Source organism: Sipha flava, unplaced genomic scaffold (assembly GCF_003268045.1).
Source record: "Sipha flava isolate LNK unplaced genomic scaffold, YSA_version1 44_pilon_pilon, whole genome shotgun sequence".
Taxonomy (NCBI): Eukaryota; Metazoa; Arthropoda; class Insecta; order Hemiptera; family Aphididae; genus Sipha; species Sipha flava.
Window position 1 is genome coordinate 2,159,804 of NW_020273203.1, and position 19,708 is coordinate 2,179,511.

General features: G+C 35.6%; 1 protein-coding gene across 1 annotated transcript in view; it reads left to right on the forward strand.

Annotated features, from left to right (window-relative positions):
- The window catches only part of LOC112689502, a 27,736-nt gene extending 8,262 nt beyond the window's left edge, over window positions 1-19,474 (forward strand). Inside the window, exons 2-3 of the mRNA XM_025563241.1 lie at window positions 5-230; window positions 18,591-19,474. Coding sequence (XP_025419026.1) covers window positions 5-230; window positions 18,591-19,459 — 1,095 coding nt within the window. The 3' untranslated portion in view covers window positions 19,460-19,474. The remainder of the gene's footprint in view (window positions 1-4; window positions 231-18,590) is intronic.
- The last annotated feature ends 234 nt before the right edge of the window (window positions 19,475-19,708 follow it).

Below are 19,708 nucleotides of genomic sequence, written 5' to 3' on the forward strand. Positions count from 1 at the left end.
CGAGAACGGCGACGAGGCCGACGGCGACGGCGACGACGACGACGACGACGACGACGACGACGACGACCCGTCCGAAGACGCGGAACACCTGAACCGACGGTTGCAGCGACGACGTGGGCACCACAAACAGCAGCAGCAACAGCAACAGCAACAGCAACAGCGGCTGGTGGCCGACGATGACGACGACGGACGGCGGTTCAGCTGCGAGTCGCTGGGCAGCATCCTACCCGGTACGTGGCGCGCGCTGCACCGCGATTCGCGGCGGCGGCCGCGGAGTGGGGACAGGTTGTGCCGGTCGCCACGTGCTTCTGGGCGGCGGCCGTTGACGCGCGCTTTTCCCCCTCGCCCCACCCCGACCGCCGACGCCCTTCCGTTCGAAACGCGTTCAACGTTTTCGATCCGCGCGAACGCCGTAGAGAAGTCCTCGTGTTCCGCCTTCCGTTGTTCGCGGTCAGATATTGGCGGTCGTTCTCCGTCGTATAAACGGTCACGTTCCTCTTGTCGTTTTCAAGGATTGAAAAATTTGGGGTTTTTTTTTTTTTTTTTTCCAAAAAAACAATAAAACCATTGTTCTTAAAACAAACGCTCCTCGATATAATAACGATTACTGATCGAATGAATCGTTTGGCCCAAGGGATCTATTGATCGTTCGCCATAGTCGAAAATCGTCGATCGAACGTTATTCGCGGCACGTGGAAATCAAATCGAACACTATCGATCGGCAACAACTCACCGCGGACGTTATTCAATTTTCCAAACCATATCAATTTCGACTTTCGTTCGCCGACCGTGGCCGTTTTTGTTTCGCGCTCGTACACTTATGGTATTTTTCCCGCTGTATCCCTGCGCGCTCACGTTATTAGTCCGTACAGCGGTTAATAACAGTCTCTTCTGTACTCTCTACACGCGCTCGTTCGTCGTTATTATTATTATTTCACACACGTCATACGCGCCGACGTTGTCATCGTCATCGTCCGTAACGAATGCCATCGTGAAACATTGACGTACGATGGTAATAATCTGTGTTTGCCACCGCAATGACAACACACTCGCTGCGCGCGCATACAGAGCGCTCGGTTGCAACATAATTCCAGTGTATACAGAGCGATACAGAGCCATTTTAAATATTTCAGTGTTCGTTAACCGCGATAACCCGCATGTATCACGACCGACCGCGAAACCGGGTTGAATCAAAAAGTGACGCACTCGAGAGGATATACGTTTTAGTATGATGTCGATTGGCATTTAATCGTCGATTTAGTTTATGTATAGAATTAAAACGCGGATCGTATGTACAAATCCGTGGCTGAACGAAACAGCGATGTTGACTTCAAAACAGTATTTGATTCAGCACGTCTGCACGTGCGTGGGCCACGATAAACTCCTGAGCCACCGCAGTAGTCAATCGCATCAATTGATTCGTCAAACTTCTGGAATCATTTCCATTCCTAGGACACTGTTATAGTGTCGTGATATCGAAATCCTTCGAAGCCGTTTATCACAAACACACGTCAAGCAACCGATGTGCGCAACAACAACAAATTATGTCGAACCATGGGGAGATTTTCTTTTCAAATTCACAGCGTTGTTATTTTGTAAGCTATTTGTAATCCATTCGTATGATGTTTACAATTCGTGCGAAAATAATCCTCGAAAGTTCTCGATATCGAGTAGCCAGGTAGGCTATGTATTGAACATGTTGTCGTCCTCGTCGGTTCCGCGTTCGAGCATTTATTTTTTTCCAATCTCTACAGATGTATAGTTCACTACGCGTTGATATGAGGTCTAATATGCATTTGTTCCGATCGACTTCAGTACACATACATCGATCAAAGTGTTCACAGACCGGTCGAAACCTTTTCATTTTTCTTCCGCGACGATTAATCGTTACGAATCGTAGAAAAATAATTCCTTTGACGTTTCAGTTTTTACGATCAGTGCAACGATTACATCGGTCGACAGAGGTAGCAGTACCCTTCGTATTTTACCGCATTGCTCCGGGCGTGTAGACGCGTTCGTCGATGACCGACCGCGACTCGACCGTTCTGCGTTCGTGAACGGCGGCAAAAGTCCGCGGACACGGTTGTCCGGCGCGGAACGGCTAGGGCGTAGGCGATTGTACGCGGACCGCGTGCGCGTTATGTGCTCTCGGGTTTCCCGTTTAAAAAGTACAGCCCCGACGCGAAACTCTTATCGCCGCTCTTCGGTTCCGTTCGGTTCGCGTTTTACAAAACGCGAGAAACGCGACGGCGTTCACTGCACTCGCGTAACACGGTAACGCGTAGCAATTACGATCTTCGCGCGACCGACGAACGGAGCCGCAGCGTCGAACAACGGTTGTCCGGTTGACGGACGTGTGCGCGACGTCGTTAAGATATGATAATCAAAGGAAACCCACGACAGGATCGAGCGTAATGCGTCGTAATGCGCGCATGACGATCGACCGTCGCGAGACGCGTCTTTCCCCCCCTCCTCCCCCGCCCCGCCGGTCGTCTAATATTGTAATCGATATTCAAGCCGACTCGCCTACTACGGACGGAGACGTGTCGGGCTTGCGTAAAACAACCGGAACGCCGTATTGTAATAACCCAAAAGTACAAAAATAAAATAAGTAGTAGGTATGTATGCGATGTGGTATGAACGGGTTGTTACCTTCCTCCTTGTTTAAGGGAGGGCTCTCGGGGTTGAGAAGGTTCGAGAGCCGATCAGTGCAATTGCGCAGTGTGCCAAGCCAAATAAAACAGCACTTACTTGTTCGCCGCAGAACTTCTGATGTCGACGCGAGGTTGAAAAAGAAAGAACAAATGCGGAATTTAATGGCACCAGAACTGGGTATTCTTCAACGCTCGTACGAAGAACGCAAGTCGAACAGATTAAAATAATTCAATATTTTTTCTTTTATTTCAGTTAAACTTAAATGATTGAAAACAAATCGCGTGTGTAAACATATAAATCGCTCGTCGTTGATCTCATGATCGGTGCGCATGCACTGACGACCTAAGATCAAGGACTCTCTGTGAGTGGAGTGTGTGTGTGTGTGTGTGTGTGTCCCTGTTATATAGGCACATGCGGCGGCATGGACCTTGGGCATGTCCTTTTAATGTAGGGATGTCAATACTACTATTGTTCGACCCGTGTCGTTCGTGCGGGTATCGAAGATACCGTTATTTATTTGAAAGGATTTAAAAATAACGTACATATATATTGTATACATAATGAAATATTTGTGCCGTCTTTAACAGTCGAATGATGCACATCATTACCGTATCGTTTTCGATTTCGCCTAGGCTCGGCCGCGATCCGTTTCAAAGGTGTTATTATATCGTAATCCTCGGCGGTGGTTTCGGTCTCCGCGGGTTTTATTTTTTTTTCTCTCTCGACGGTAACGGCGGCGGACGGTTTTCAAAAACGAAACCGACTACACGCGCAAGTCTTCTTACGACGGTTTATTTTTTACGTGCGCGCGAACGCAGTTCGAGTAAGATTATTATAACGAGTTCGGCCGAACAAGTCCGTTACGCGGAAGCGTAACGGAACCGTTTCATTACGACCGCGTGTTACCATCTTAAATATTAAACGTCACCGTGCACGGAATACGTGTACGTAATTGATCGGCATTCTTCGACAAAACACTCGACGTCGTTCGCTATAAATGTATAATTATTATTATCATACGTCCGCGGGTTAATATTGGGTACAGCTATTTTACATCGTTGACCGTGTACACGGTGTACTCGTGGTGTTCTCGATCAACCGCGCGTTTCGTGTTCGCCTCACGGTGCACTCTCGTTCGGAAACGAATTGAATGATATACCGCGCGCGCGCACCGTCGAAACCTTTAGGTTCTGCCGTGCAGCCGTGCGACGTTCGCGTGCAAATTTTCAAGTTTCCATACCGGCATCGATGTTTCCGACACCCGAGCAGAAGGGTAAGCGAGCGCGAACGCGCGTCCGGCTATCTTACCCGGCCGACGTTTTACGGATTTTCGTTTCCGGTCGTGGACGTACTACAGTTGCGTACAATGCGTGCCATGGAAATGCTGATTTTAAACACGTTTCCTTTTCGTACGATCGCCATAAATTATTAATAACTCACCGATACGATTGTGTTCGTATATATATCACCGCGTTACTAAATTGTGTGACTGCGGAAAAACGATTACCGAACGGGAAATCGCGTTGTACATAATTTTTTTTAAGTGTCATTAATCCGTGCTGTTGTGAATTTATGTAATTATTTTTGCCGTCACGTATTTTATTCGCGTGTTTCTGTACGAACACCATTTTAAAAAAGTCTGTTTTTCTAGAATAATTGTGATTTTATCACTGTTCTATGGCAAATTTAATTTGATGAATTTGACTGAAAACTTTTTACTTTTATATCTCTAGTATTAACTTGATAAAAAAAATAAAGTTTAGATATAGATGTGCCGGATGTTTAAGTTTTCATTTTATATTTTATTATTATTATTTTTTTTTTAACTATATGTTCGGGTCAAGTTTTCAAAATTCTTAAAGTTATGCATTAAAAAAACAAACACTATGAGTATAGGTCATCCTATAACGGTTTGTGTTGCAAAATAATTTTAACAATTTGATAATTATCTTCGTTCTTCAATTTTCCACGTATTTAAAATCTGGAAACGATAGTCGATTAAAATCAATTGCTATTATGAATTTTACATTTATATTTCTCCGTTAACAGATTCTCAAATAATATTTTCAACCATAATCACTTATTTTACTTGTGAATTTATCATGAATATTATTGTTATAACATTTTTTTTTCTTTTTACTACATTTATATTCTGAATGAAGCGCGAAGAATATATTGGTATTACAATGGAGTGCTTTATTTATTTTTATTTTTTTGTTGTTTTGTATATGTGACCAAGTTTTTGAGTAGATGAAGTTCTCCAAAAGTTTCATGTTGACATGCAAATCGACTGAGAATTCTATTTAATCGGTATTTTTTAGAGTAGTGAGTTTGTACAAACGTGGGTACGTTGGATACTGAATTGTTCATTATTTTAATAATATTTTTTTGGGTTGTTATAATTTGTTGAAAAACGTAAGCTACGCATCCTTAAGATATTCAATATTTATTGACCTTAATGACGTATAAGCGTTTTATTATTTTTATAAAATCTGACTTCATAATTTAATGCACAGTTAATAGCATTATATTTTAGCTGGAAAGTCCTGCTTAACTGTTTATTTGCTGAGTGCTTTAGTTTTAAAACGTTTAGTTTAAGCGTGAAAGCTTTGTTCGAAATTTCAACAGATAAACTTATTAATAAACAACATTATCATTTTGAAAATTGAAGACGTGCTTATTTCAGCGGCCTATTTTAATTATTATACGCATCTACTTAAAAACGAGAAACTAGTTAGTATTAATTTTCCTATTACGTAGTAAGTTATTACTTTTTATTTGACATAAAGACATATTTCGCAAGTGATCAAGATACAAAGATTATTTAACTTTTTTCTTTTTTTCGAACATAAAGTACTGATCATCAAACAATTATCACTGATCAAATCATAATATACTGTTTTATATTTGTTGCGTATACTTTACAATATGATTATGTTTGTTACATTTATTTGGTAAATATATTTACAAGCAATGCGTATTTATGCGTCTCCATTTTTTAATACCAACCCATTGGGTATTATTTTTGAATTTACGTATTACTTAAAAGATTTATGTTTTTGATCCCTACGTATAAGTAGTACTAAATATGAACAAAATAATACGAATAACGAAAAACCGTTATAGTAGGTCTTTGTGGAATCTAAATAAATCATGTAAAACATGTTATCGTAATAAAAAAATTTCGCTCGGAACGTTTTTAATAGATATCGTTGATGAAACAAATACTTTGAAATAATTTATTATATTTTATAAATTATAGTAATGTTAAATGATTGGAATAAAATGTATATGGTTTCGATTTTATAAAAACTATTTATGTTTAAAAAACATGTATCAAAACGTTGTGATATGGATTTCAGTGAAAGCGTAACCAAAAAATTATATCTTTACTGAAAATGGATCACGAGAAAATATGTTTATAACCTATAAACGTATTTAAAAAAATATGTTGCACGAACAATGCTGATCCTGGGATGATTGTTAGTTTTGGCGTTCAAATATAACGCACTGTGCATCGGAAAAGCAATTTCTTTTCATTATTATTTTTTCTAGAAAAATATATCAGTAATATTTGTGCATACTATTCCAACACGACGACGCACTCTTACAGTTAGAGCCGGAACGGATATTTTTTTTTTCCGAAGATTCAATACACGAATTTCTTATGCGCTTATTAAGTTCGCCTCACGAGTCAACTCGCTGCTGTAACATCACAATGTTATACCGTCGGTTTAAAATCGTAGTCGCTTTTTTTCTTTTTCTTTTTCAACTCTTATTATTCCTATACATTTGCGTACGAGAGTACGTTTCGCTAAAAGAACGAACACCTTACCAACGGTTCGTCTCGTTCGCAGGTCCGTCGTTCGCGTAACGTACCGAGACGTTTTCGTTGAAAAAAAAACCCGCTTCTGCGTCGCCTAAACGCGTGCACGGACGATCGGTTCAATATAGACCAGGGACAGCCAACCCGCCGGCCGCCTTGGAAAGTTTTGCGGCCCGCGACATTTATCGAATATTTACAAAAAAAAAAAAAAAAATAAATATTTTCGCGCCGATAGAATATTCTGGAACGATGCCCGCGCAACGCGGTATCCGTATTATTAACAACGTAATCGCAACAAAAGTAATAATTCTAATCTAATCCGATAGAAATACAAAAACGTGCGATTGCATTAACGTTTTGGCCGACGACCTTTTTTCGGCAACCCTATGCGCGGCCCGCAGGATTGTTATGTGTTTACAAAGCGGCCCGCGAGATCATTCGGGTCGGCCATCCCTGATACGGACCATCCGCGCGCTTCGCACGATTTCCCCTCGACCGTAACGCGCGGTGCACGTTGCCGAACAACCGACCTCGCATAACACCTAACACCGCCGTACGTACGTGCGTGCGAATCGTTGATGCAAAAGCGTTTAGCACATCGCGTAGGTGTTACACGACGTGTACGCGAAAACGTAATACAAACAACGTGTACGCGCGCATAAGCGTGCGCTGCACGGGTACGTCAGTGGCGTATATAGGTCTTCATTTCGGAGGGGGCCGATTATGTATTTGATTTTTGGGTGGAAAGGAAGGAGGAAGCACACTGTTACGAAAAAAATTACTTTAGCACTACAAGACTTCTCGACAGTCTGTACACCATCAGAAAACTAAGAAACTCGATTTTTTTTTGTTAATGATTTATTATTTTTTTAAAGTATAAAAACTACATTGTAATAAACAAATTTTTTATTAGAGCCACTCAAAATTCACCACGTATTTTCTTAAAAGAATAAACATATTTTATAAATATGAAATTTTAAATTATCGCATAAGCAACATTCTCAGTGTCGCGACAGATTTTCGGAAACCCCCAGCATTAAGACATAGCCATGTTAAAAATAACAATCTTTGACAACGGTGTTTTTCATTTCGGATGGCCCCCCCCTCCCATAAATACGCCACTGGGGTGCGCGCGTTGCGACGGCGATGGACGGACACGGTCGCGTCCAACCGGTGAACGTACGACCCGACGATCGTGTACGCGTCGCACGGGAGGTTAACATTCGATCCGTACGGTTCGGCGGAAACGGAAAAGATCGATCCTTTTTCGTCGCACGCACGCGCCCACCGGTTCCGAGGATAAATCGACGTCTCGCGTTTGTCTACCCGTCTCCTGGAGATCCGTCGACGACGAATAACAATTGAACTCACGGGCCCGACGGGACGTACCGCGTTGATTGTCGATTAACGCGTTGTCCGTTCCCGTCCGACCACACGTTCCGTTGGCGCGTTTTTTCGTTCCCCGCGCTCGATGCTCTCCGATTAATCGTACGCTCGCGTGTTCGATCGCAAGACGTGTACCGGTCACGTCTTGTTCCGCGTGCATCACATCGCGTACGGGCGCCACAACGTGTTCGGTATGAATCGAAACCAAACAAACGTTCTAAGGTCCAACCGAATCGTCGACGAGCAGCGCTGCGCGTAACGTAAACTTTAAAAGTCCAGTGCGAACAACGAAACCGTCCGCACGTCTGACCGTGTTGTGAACCGTCCCTCCTTAAATGAACGGTTAGTGACGCGGAAGACTCGATCCGTTTGCGTTTTTATCATTTTTTTCTTTCTTTCTTCTTATCGTACGTCAACAAAACGGTCAGATCTGTAGCGATCGAAATTTTTTATGATTTGCCGGTTGAACTTACCAAAGCGTCGAGTTATGTTCTTAAGATATTGGACGTATAATGTTATCGCATCTCGTAGGTATACGATTTTGTTTCATTTTTCGATTGAACGAGTATAAAACAATTGGTTTCACGTCGCATTTGAACGCGTCACGAGTGTTACGTCGACAACACACAATGTTTCGTTGTTTTCATATTCTAAAGGAACGATCTGTTTGACTTGTTTAAATATCATTTTCGGTATTACGTGTACAATCGCAACTCGATAATTTAACGAAAGTTTTCTAGCGCTTGAGCAATGGTTATCCGTACACGTAATGAAAAATAATTTATAGTTCTGCCTTTAATTACTATTCGATGTTTGTTACCGATGCGTGAATGAATTTATATTGGAAAATCATAATAAATTATATCGGGCCACTTTTGTCACGTATATATGAAATTCGCAAACACATTAAATCGGTCGCATAAGCAATTAATATCGATTTCAGAGTTAATGAATATAAGATGGAAAATAAGTCTTAATCAAACACGCCCTGTGACGTCGGATGACTAAAAAAAAAAAAAAAAAACAAAACGTCAGCGATTTTCGTTAAGTGTCAGACGTATAAAGTGCGTCGAGAAAAAGCTATTATTTTTTTTTTTACGAGTGGTTAGTTGCTTCTCCGGATGCGATTAATTGGCCGAAATGACGTTGTGACACGTGACCAAATTAAACCAGAAGTAATAAAATTATAATACCTACCTACGCATTAGTATACAAGACGTACCGTTGATCGTCGAATACATATAGCAAATATTATTACTTATTACCATTTTATTTGTCTATATACTTTAAGTGGTAATAAGTAATAATATCTGCTACATTAAAAATGGAATTGAATTCGACCTTAATTTTTATGTGTACAATACAAAAATTATGAAAAAAATAATAATATAAATAGGAAGATTGATCTTGTTTCTAAACAAATATTCGGTATAAGAAGTATATTGATTAAAAAAAAAAATATATATTTGTTTATATAAGTACTTATTTATTTTTTATAAATATATTTTATAATAAATATTTGTTTATATATTTATTCGTTTTTTTTTTTTTTTTAATCAACACGTTTCTTATACCGAACAATTGTTTAGGATCAGTATCAATCTTCCTATTTATATTTTTATTTTTTTCATAATTTTTGTATATACATAAAAAATATAGTCGAATTCAATTCCATTTTTAATTTTATCTTTTGACGAGTTTTTATTATTAGAAAAATGCCTTCATAATAGTATTTATTTTTTCCGTATGAACACCATGACGACTGATAACATAATTATTATTTGTATTGTCGATCAACGAATCAATGGTCTTTAAAAAAAAAAAAAAAAATTTACAAAGAAAGTATATCAAATAATTAAATAACAAAGATTACAAATTTATATATATTTAACATACTGTACACGATTTGTTCAATTTAATGTAACGATTACCATGTTTTTCATAATTTATTTGCGCAAGCAGCAGATATGCAATAATTAATAATAATTACCAAAATGTATGACAAATTTTATTTTTCGGTGGTAGGTTTTCATTATTACGTGTATTAGCCATACCGCATATAAAATAAAAGTTACTTTGCGTGATTAATACTATATTATTAATAAACGCGCGTACTTAATATAATTGTTTTGCTACGGTTTTAATTACCTACCTTGATTTTTACACGAATGAAAATATGCTTTTTAAAAACTTTTATTTATATTTATTTTTTTTTTACATACTCCAGTTCCGTGTTTTCTACGTTTATTATGATCGTATAGTAGGTGATCTGAACAATTGCAACGTTAGTAGATCAAACGGTTATTGGTAACGGTATTGATTATTGATTAAAACTAAAATTTGTCTGTAATTTATATTCTTAATGACGTAACATTTTCTATAACAGATTCAACGAATCGAATATCATTTAAAAACTATAAACAAATTTTATAATTATTGGTATCTACTTATATCATTAATGCTTAATTCAATAACATATATTTATTATTTTATACTATCTAAATTACAATACAGTAAATATATATATATATATATATATATACATATATAAATGTATAAATATATATACTAATTACAATGTAAATTTAATTGACATTCCCAAGCTTTTTAATTTAATGTAATTACACTGCAATCAGTTTTATTAAATATAATCATGGTAATTATGTCGAATTCTTGTTATAAATGTTAAAATTTGTTCGTAATATTTCAATATTTATTTTAATAATTTATGAATTACATTGAACAATGTAGAATTACAGTACGCGTTTAAAACTGATTACATTTATTAAAGTATCGAATTAAAAATAAGTTCAGATTCGTTATTGTTACTACTTTCTTTGCTGCATATAGTGTTTTGTATTCAACTAATGAAAATTATTAGTAACTATGAAGAAAGATATTCGATTTTTATTTAATTTAAATTTTTTGGATCTTGCCATAAGGATATTCTACTATATTTTAAAGATTTATGGAGAATAATATAAATCCCGTTACTCCCGATTTTTTAATATGTATTTTTTATAAAAAATAATACTCTTTGTACAATCAGTGTATGTTCATATGTATTTTTACATTAGTGTAACACGCATACGGACGTACATAATTGAGTTGCTTTTGATTAGATGACGTGTTGATTTTTCAGATTTATTATTTTGTAGGTTATTTCTCATCATATAAAATGTTAAAAATCGAAAACAATAAAAATTGTAAAAAAAAAACTTGATATTTATGTACTTTAGTATAATTAAGTTTTATATTTAAATTGAGAAAATCCAAGTCCATGATGATTATTTATCTGAAAAATATTAATATTTGAAATGATCTTCAGTACAAGTATTGATAACTAATTGTTTGGTTTATGGCTAATTCTATATTTATTAAAATGTATATTATATATAAATGCGTGCGAGTCTTATTAACATCCATCATGCTCTATGTGGTTGATGATAAAATATCACAACTTTTGTAACCGTTTTCAACCTTACTATACCTATTTGTGTACATGATGATTTTTTTCTTCAAGTTGGTGGTTGTATTTTTGTTAGTTCGTTTCATTTTTTATTTTTTCCTATGTCCCGGATATATATTTTTTGCTCCAATAAACTTTAAACAATGAAAATTCGATTACCATGATTTACGATGGCGGTAAAACTTTTGTCCTTTTGTTTTTGAAACATCCTTTGGATTACTAATTTTTTAGTGTGAAAACGTTTTCTCTGAAATTTTTTCGAAAAAGATTTAACAGTATTCTTTCAAAAGTATATGTTTGGGTATAGGTAGTCTTAATAACACATATTCTACAAAACAGATTAGGTTAATTATGCTTTTAATTATATCAATTGTCGTATTCTATTGAAGTTATTTATTGAATACAACTTTAAGAAATATAAAGATACTAATAATTATTTATTATTTTTTTAATTATTCATGTTACGTGTAATCCATATCAAAAAAACGAGAAATGATTTGTATAGACAACTCATTCATTTAATAGTATTGAACTGTGATAATATATTAATTTATGGTTTTAAATTTTAAATCCATTGATTTTTTTTTTTTTTTTTTGTTTATCTTGAGTCCAAAGATATAATTTCTGGTTCAACTCCAATAAATCTCAATTAAATAAATCATGAATTTTACCAATATTTCTTTATTAAAAATCATATTTTAAGCTCTACTACTAACCTCTTAATGAATGTCAGGAATACTTATGATTTTCTGAACGAACTTAATTGTTCAAATTATATTTATTTATTTATCATAATATATTCTATTTAGATAATCCCTTTATTGGTTCAATAACGTTGGTAATTTATTTTATTTGAGTAAAATATATTTTAATTTGCTCCACAGTATTTATAATTATGTAATATAAGTCGTGTACGTGTATATTACTTAAAATAATTGTTTGATTTAAAAACCGCGTAGTACGTATTTGGAATGAGTAGTTGATTCTACTCGATGTGCCAGCAATTTTTTTTTAAATTTAATTTTAATCATTATTATTAATAGTATCAACAACATTCAGAACTATTAATTATTTAAAAATAAATCATTAACCGGTGTTTAATTCACATTGATGGTATAATATTGTTTATTGAGGATTACCATACGTAAGACTGAAACTTAGATGATATAGATATTATCGATATTATAAAATAATTTTCTCCAGGTATATGATAGAGAGATGGCCACATACTGGGAGACAAGGTAGAGGAACCTACTTTAAACTTTCAACACAGGTAGATTCCCCCCCCGAATTGCATCTTATTTTTCTCGGATATTATAAAAAAATACACATTTTAATGGAAATATTTCTCTATCAACAACAATTATTTATGGTACATAATTGATGTATATTTTTTTCATCAAGTTTTTCGTGTCTGACCCAATGAAATTGTATTTTATTCATTATAGAATGTAGTTAAGTGTAAAATAAACATATTATGCGAGCAGTTAAAGAAATTTATTGAGTATTTAAACAATTTTAGTAGAGCGTATTGCAATAAAAATGTTAAATAGGGTCGTATATTGTATAAGTTCTAAAAATAATGTATTTAATTTACGATGTTTTAAGTTTTGAAAAATTATTTTATTTTTCATTTTAAAATTTTTACTGTTGTTATTTTTCAGGTAAAATATTTTCAAACTAGAATTTTTTTGTAGTACTTATTTTGTATTTATTCACTTGATTTATACGAGTATATTACATCATATTATATTTTTAAAAATATAATATATAATACTTATAAATATATACATTATGGCAATTTGTTATTCATTACTTTTTATCGATTCATACAGCATTTATATTGAAGCTAATATATAATATTAGATAATTATTCTTTAGATTTAATGCTTTAAAATTTAAAACTTGATATTTTCACTGATTTGTAGAAATGTTATTATATTTTATCAAATAAAAAATAAAAACAAACTTCTCAAAAAAAAAAAAAAATGATATATTTTTCGGATTTTAAAATCATTTAGATAGATTGTGTCTTGTGTAAATGTACTTTAAATGTTGCAATAAAATTAAACTTAGATGAACTAATTTTTAACACTATTTATGGTTTTAAAAATTAATTTAAATAAAAAATTGCTTTTGAGAGATTTAATCATAAATAATTGTCTTCTATTTATATTCATAAAAGTTGTATAAATAATGGTAATGATTCAAACAAATACGTTAAATAAAGAATAGAAATGAATATCGAAGTAAAATTATGTTTTCTGGTTATAAATTATTGAATAAGTTTAACTTGCCTTGGATAGTATTGATTTTCGCAGATTTATTCAAATGTTAAACAATTATAAATACAATTATAAATTTGTACAGTTTGCTGTTCGTTTAATTATTTACTATATAATTTTTTAAGATGTTTTAAATACTTTGATTTCGATTTGACTCCAAGTGTTGTCAAACGATTCGATTTTATTCTAAGATTTTTAAGTAGGTACTCTGATATAAATATAATCCGTATTGAACATTTCAATAATTTATGCGTGATAATTTCCATTTCAAGTTTAGAATTCGGTCGATTTCTTACGGAAAATATTAGTATGAAATACAGTTGTTATTTGTTGGTGAATTACTCGACTTATAAGATTACTAACGATATAAAGTTTTTGTAATTACCGTAGGAAATGCGTATTTTAATGTAATTTATTTAAAAGTGTACCTTACGTGTTTTTTTTAAGTAAAACATTATACGGATGATTGTAATTTGAAAGTTGCTGTCCGATCATTATCAAATCAATTGCTATAAAAATAATGAAATACTGATATTGGCCACGTGCCCGAAACCAAATGAACAACATAACTTAAGATATTTTAAACATAACGTATATTTTACAAGAATACGGTGTTAATAATACTACTGATTGTTTAAATGTCGAAAGAACATAATACATTGAAGTTGATAGTTTTCATGGTTTATTTATTGACGAGATTGTTATTAGTTTTTGGCTTTGTGAGTTTTGCCTATTGTTGTCGGACGAGCACTATAACGCTGTTCATTGATATCAAATCGAATATATTCGATTCCCCTGCAGGTTCTTATCCGATAAATTTATTATTTTCTGCTGAGCATAGTTTTATCGTTGATACCCTGTAAAACGTACGAGCGTCAGCTTTTAATCACTGGCTAAAACGATTAACTTTAGGATTTTCCAATTATGGAAATCGGCACACGTTCGAAACGGACCATATCATATAATATCCGTCGTGTGTAGTACGTAGTAGACGTAATGAATAACGACAGTTGAAATTTAATTAATTTTCGATATTATCAAATCCTTTATAATTAACTACTAACACGTCGGTGTTTCGATGTGATCACATCGCTGACAATACGATGTTGTACAGGCTTAATGTTATGATTACATTTGGGTAGAACGCGCGATGTGATTAAAACTAAATAATTAGACAACGTTATGAATACCCGTTACAATCCCGACGTCATGACTATGCACATTGAAATGTACGGCAATTGAGATAATGCATATTAATTAAAACCAAATTATTACGATTGAGAGAATCATAATAATAAAATGTTGTATTATAATGTTAATAATAAATTAATGCGTAGGACAACGATTAAAGATCTAGATTATTATTCGAACTACATTTTATTATGGGGGGGGGGGGGGGGGTGGAGCATTTGAATTGTTATGGTGTTTGACCGTAGATTAGAAACTATTAGGGTTAGAATGTTATTTCGTAAATATATTTTTAGTTAATCGGAGTTCAAGTACTAACGTGTGCTTCATAGAATCGTTATTGAAATATGTTTGCTATGGACTAGACCCCAAAGAAAATATTGTGGGGTTCCTCGCGTCTCCGCCACTAACTTCAAAATGTCAATAATTAGCGGTTTATCCATGATCAATCCAGTACAATTTTATAATTAAGCTTATCGATAATGTATCTTACATATATTTCCATAGTCATTCAATCTGAAGAGAATGATGATGCGATAATGATTGTTGAAGAACAACAATGTTTTTTTTTTTTAGTACGAAAACCCGCACTGTTATTTACCGATTTGTAATCAAAAGCCGTTTAGTGATTATTACGCAAATAAAAGTAAAAAATCAAAAAATAAATAAAAATATTTAGGTACATTGGAATACGATGATAAAAATTTATTTAAAAAATGGTCTGGGGTAATGTTGGAATTTATCTACCCCCGGAAGTCGAACCGGGAAAATAAATGATTAGACCGTACGCATCTCTAACATAAAATATTATACACTATACAATATCTTATATTAAAACAATTTTATAACTCATAAATACGAGTACGTTATGTAATAAAATAATTTTAAACTTTTATCAATGATAAACATTAAATCTATGCGCTTCGAATCAAAATAAAAAGTCAAATTCAATATACAATTATAACGCATGTTGAAAGGAATTTAATATTATTTTGAAATGTTCACCCGAAGTCATTGCCCCTAAAGAAAGAAAACGATTGATAAACGGAGAAAGAAATGGCCATTGTTTAAAGTATCTTATGTATTTGTCCAATTTGTGATCTAAAAATGTTCAGTACTTCAATATAATTAAATTAAACCTACCTACATATATATGTTGACTGTTAGCAAACACGTATGCAAACATGGTACTCGCACATGTGTTATTATTACAATTCTAAGCATTTTCACGGTAATATCTTTGTCATATTTCAGTTTGTAAAATACGCAAAATCTCCGACTAAAGTCACGTTTTTCGAGAAAAATGGTCTAATAGTAGTTTGTTTTTTTTTCATCCGAGTTAAACAATATTATCGCACTAAAAATAAATTCACAAATAAAATAAATAATTTTTAATTTAAAATTGCAATTCGTTAATCTATAAATTTATATTACATTGATATTATAATGTAGTTTAAAATTTAATCATAAATATGATATGTAAATATGGACAGTAAAAACTGAACTGTTTCCACTGCGAATACATCCCCACAAGATTTTTAGAAAACAATACGTAGAAAAGGTACACAAAAAAAAAAAAAAATAATTATTGGATGTCCTTTAACACGGCGTGTGTAGAAATCCAGTGTTAAGGTTAAACTACGTTTAAGGTGCCATGTGTTTGGTGTGGTCTCAAAAAGTGCGGTATACACGATTTACATGACTTGGATCACCGACAAAACCGCGATTGAAAACGACTGTTCATACTATGCATTGTATCTGAAAATTGAGCATCAAAAAGAAAAAAAATTCACATATTTCACGAATTACTTGCGAATTTTAGGTAGGTAATGTATGAAGTAATATATCAAAATCATACTTAAACTAGTTATTTCATAGAAAATCTAGTGATTCTATACCAGCGTTTCTTAAACTGTACTCCGCGGAACCCTGGGGTTCCACAATAAATGTGGACATCAAAAAGGGTTTCGCGGATAAAGAAGTTTAAGAAACCTAAGTTGATCTATACTATTTTAGTTTGATTACCGTCGAGGTACATAAGGTACATTTAAGTTTAAAATGTATTACAATATTTGATTTGTTTTAAACTGAATCGGTTATAGTTAAATTATTTATTTGTACACGCAAGGCTATTGTATTAAATTTTTTGGTACATGTGCACCTAAAAAAAAAAAACCCTGACTAGTTACCGGTGACTGAGCAGTTGCTGCAGATCTTAATGTAATACTTTTATTGGTTCAAATAAAGTAACGATATTGTATATATTTAGTGCAATTAGACACATGAACATAGTAAGCCCCCGGGGGAATGTAATAGAGTAACTAGTTAAAGTATAAATTATATACATTAGCTACATGTTTTAGTTATTTCATAATATGTGATTCAATACCGAACTGTAACATGTACATAAGAGCGGATAGAGTTCTGAACTTCCGTTGTAAGACATTCGGTGGAATACGTTTGTATATATCAGGGACTAGAACCTATAGGTTTTTTCGGTTCCGGTTTAGATTTCGGTTTTTTAAAAGAGTAAGGTTTCTAGAACCGGTTAATTTCGGTTAATTCTGATTATTAGAGATTTATTGAAAAATAATATTTATAATTTAATATTATTTATTCTTGTTTAAATTTTGTTTCATTTCATGAAAATAGAAGGTATTATGAATAGTTAAAAATAATAATTATAAATTTATTAAATATATATATCTCAGCCTATTATATTTCTTTGAGTTAGGTTGTTATTTTATTCCAACTCATAGTAAGAATTTGTAAAATATTTTGTAATATTGTGAAATACTATAGTTTGATGAAATAAATATCTTTAATTTAAAATTTAATCGTATTTAGGAATCAAAGTTAATCCTGGCTACTGTTGCAGCTACACATTTTTTATAGAAATTAATTATATTTAATATTTAATTAACAAGATAGATGATATACACATTGTAAATTGTAATATATTAATAAAAATACGAAAATAATAATAATAATATTACAAATTTACTTATTATATGCATTACACTATTACAGTTTACAACACAAAATAATAAAAACATAAAAAGATTTGACTTTTATTTTTTTTGAATCGACAAACAGATAAACAAAATAGTCATTACCATAGTTTTACTAGTCAAAATAACCGACTTAAATTAACCCTTTTATATTTAAGGTTACGGTTTTTAATTTTTGGAAATAAAGGTTCTGGTGTCAGTTACGGTTCCTAAAATTTAAAGGTTAACCGGTTACAGTACCGGTTCTTTTTGGTTACGGTCCTGGTCCCTGGTATACTCGTATGTTGGTTGTCGGCTCTATGCAAACGAACAGCACATAGGGTACGTCGGAAACGTATAGTAGCGTCTCCGAACTGCAAGCGATGCGTTTGGTTTTCGACCGATTTCGGATGATCCCGTGAATCGGTCTAGTCTGGGTCACAATAACGTGCTTTGTATGTTATTGATACGCATTTACTGGGTCTCGGAAGTTATTGCATTAATAAACGTTCAAAATCGCATATAACCGAGGAAAATCAACGGAACCGGAATCGAAAAACGCCAAAAACCGAATAAGGTCGCGGTAAAAATGTTTCGATTTTAAGCCGTACGCGCACGGAACTTTCGAGGTCCAGTGATTCGTTGCGTATCAGTCGCCGATCGATCGCGTTCGATCGGCCGCCGAAAAAACGCTAGTCCGAGATCTCTCCCTCCTCCTCCCCCCCCCCTCCCCAACGGTATTTGGTAAGATTTTGAACTAATGTTAGCGTGTTGCGCCCGCCGGCCCGCAGGTAGTGACGACGACGACGAAGAAAAGTTGACGACGACGACCAACTCGGACGGTGAGAAGACGCAACAGGTGCCCGTGGTCAGCCGGCTGGAGGTGAGCAAGACCAAGGTGAAGCGGAAGAGGCGCAAGTCGTGGACGTGCCCCGTCAGTGGCGGCGGCGGCGGCGGCGGCGGCGGCCCGAGCCGTAAGGGACACAGCCTGGACCAGGGCTACGACGATTTCGCGACCCGGCACCATCCCGCGCTGTACCGGTCGTACAGCAGCAACGACAACGGCGGCGGCGGCGGCGGCGGCGGCGGCACCGTGGTGCTGGACGGCGGGTGCGCGGGCGACGACGCGCCGGGCTCGCGGCAGTTCCGCACCCCGTCCGTGGTGGTCAGCGACTACTCCGAGGGCGGCCCGGTGTCGTACTCGTCCATGTTCACGTTGGACGACCTCGGCGAGCTGGAACCGGGACGCGCGGACTGCTCGTTCAACGACTCGTCGTCCGACTGCAGCGCCGCGAGCACGTGGAGCGCCGCGGGCAGCGTCATCAGCGTGCTGGACGCCGACTACTCGCTGCACACGCCCGAGCGCAAGATATCCGGTTGCAGCACGTGCACGTTCAGCGGCGGCGAGGACGAGGAGGACGCGGCGTACAGGCTGTCCAAGTTGAAGCCCAAGGTCAGTGCCGTTACACACGATTTACGCGTACTGCCGCGCGCGCGACCACCAACCTTCGGCCGTCGGCGGACTCGCGCGCTCTGCCCGGCGAAACGTTACCCGGAGACGCGAAACGCGCGTTTTCTTTTCGATTTCGGTTTTTTTTTTTCGCTTCCTACGAGCGGAAAACTAATTTTCCGTACACGAAACATAGCCGATAGTAGATGATGCCGCCCGACGGCGACACTCCGATCGGTATTGCAAAGGGGTCTACGCCACCGTTGGCGGCGAGCTAACGGCCGCTAAAAATCTCAACGGTCGGCCGAACGGGATCGGACGCGCGTCGTCGATATGGAGATCGGAGTTTAAGGTGACGAGATCGTTCACGGGTGAAACGTGCGTGGACCTTGACGTTCTCCCGGGTTCGTCCTTGCGCGCGCGACTGCGATGCGTGTCTGAAGACGTTTTACATTTTAA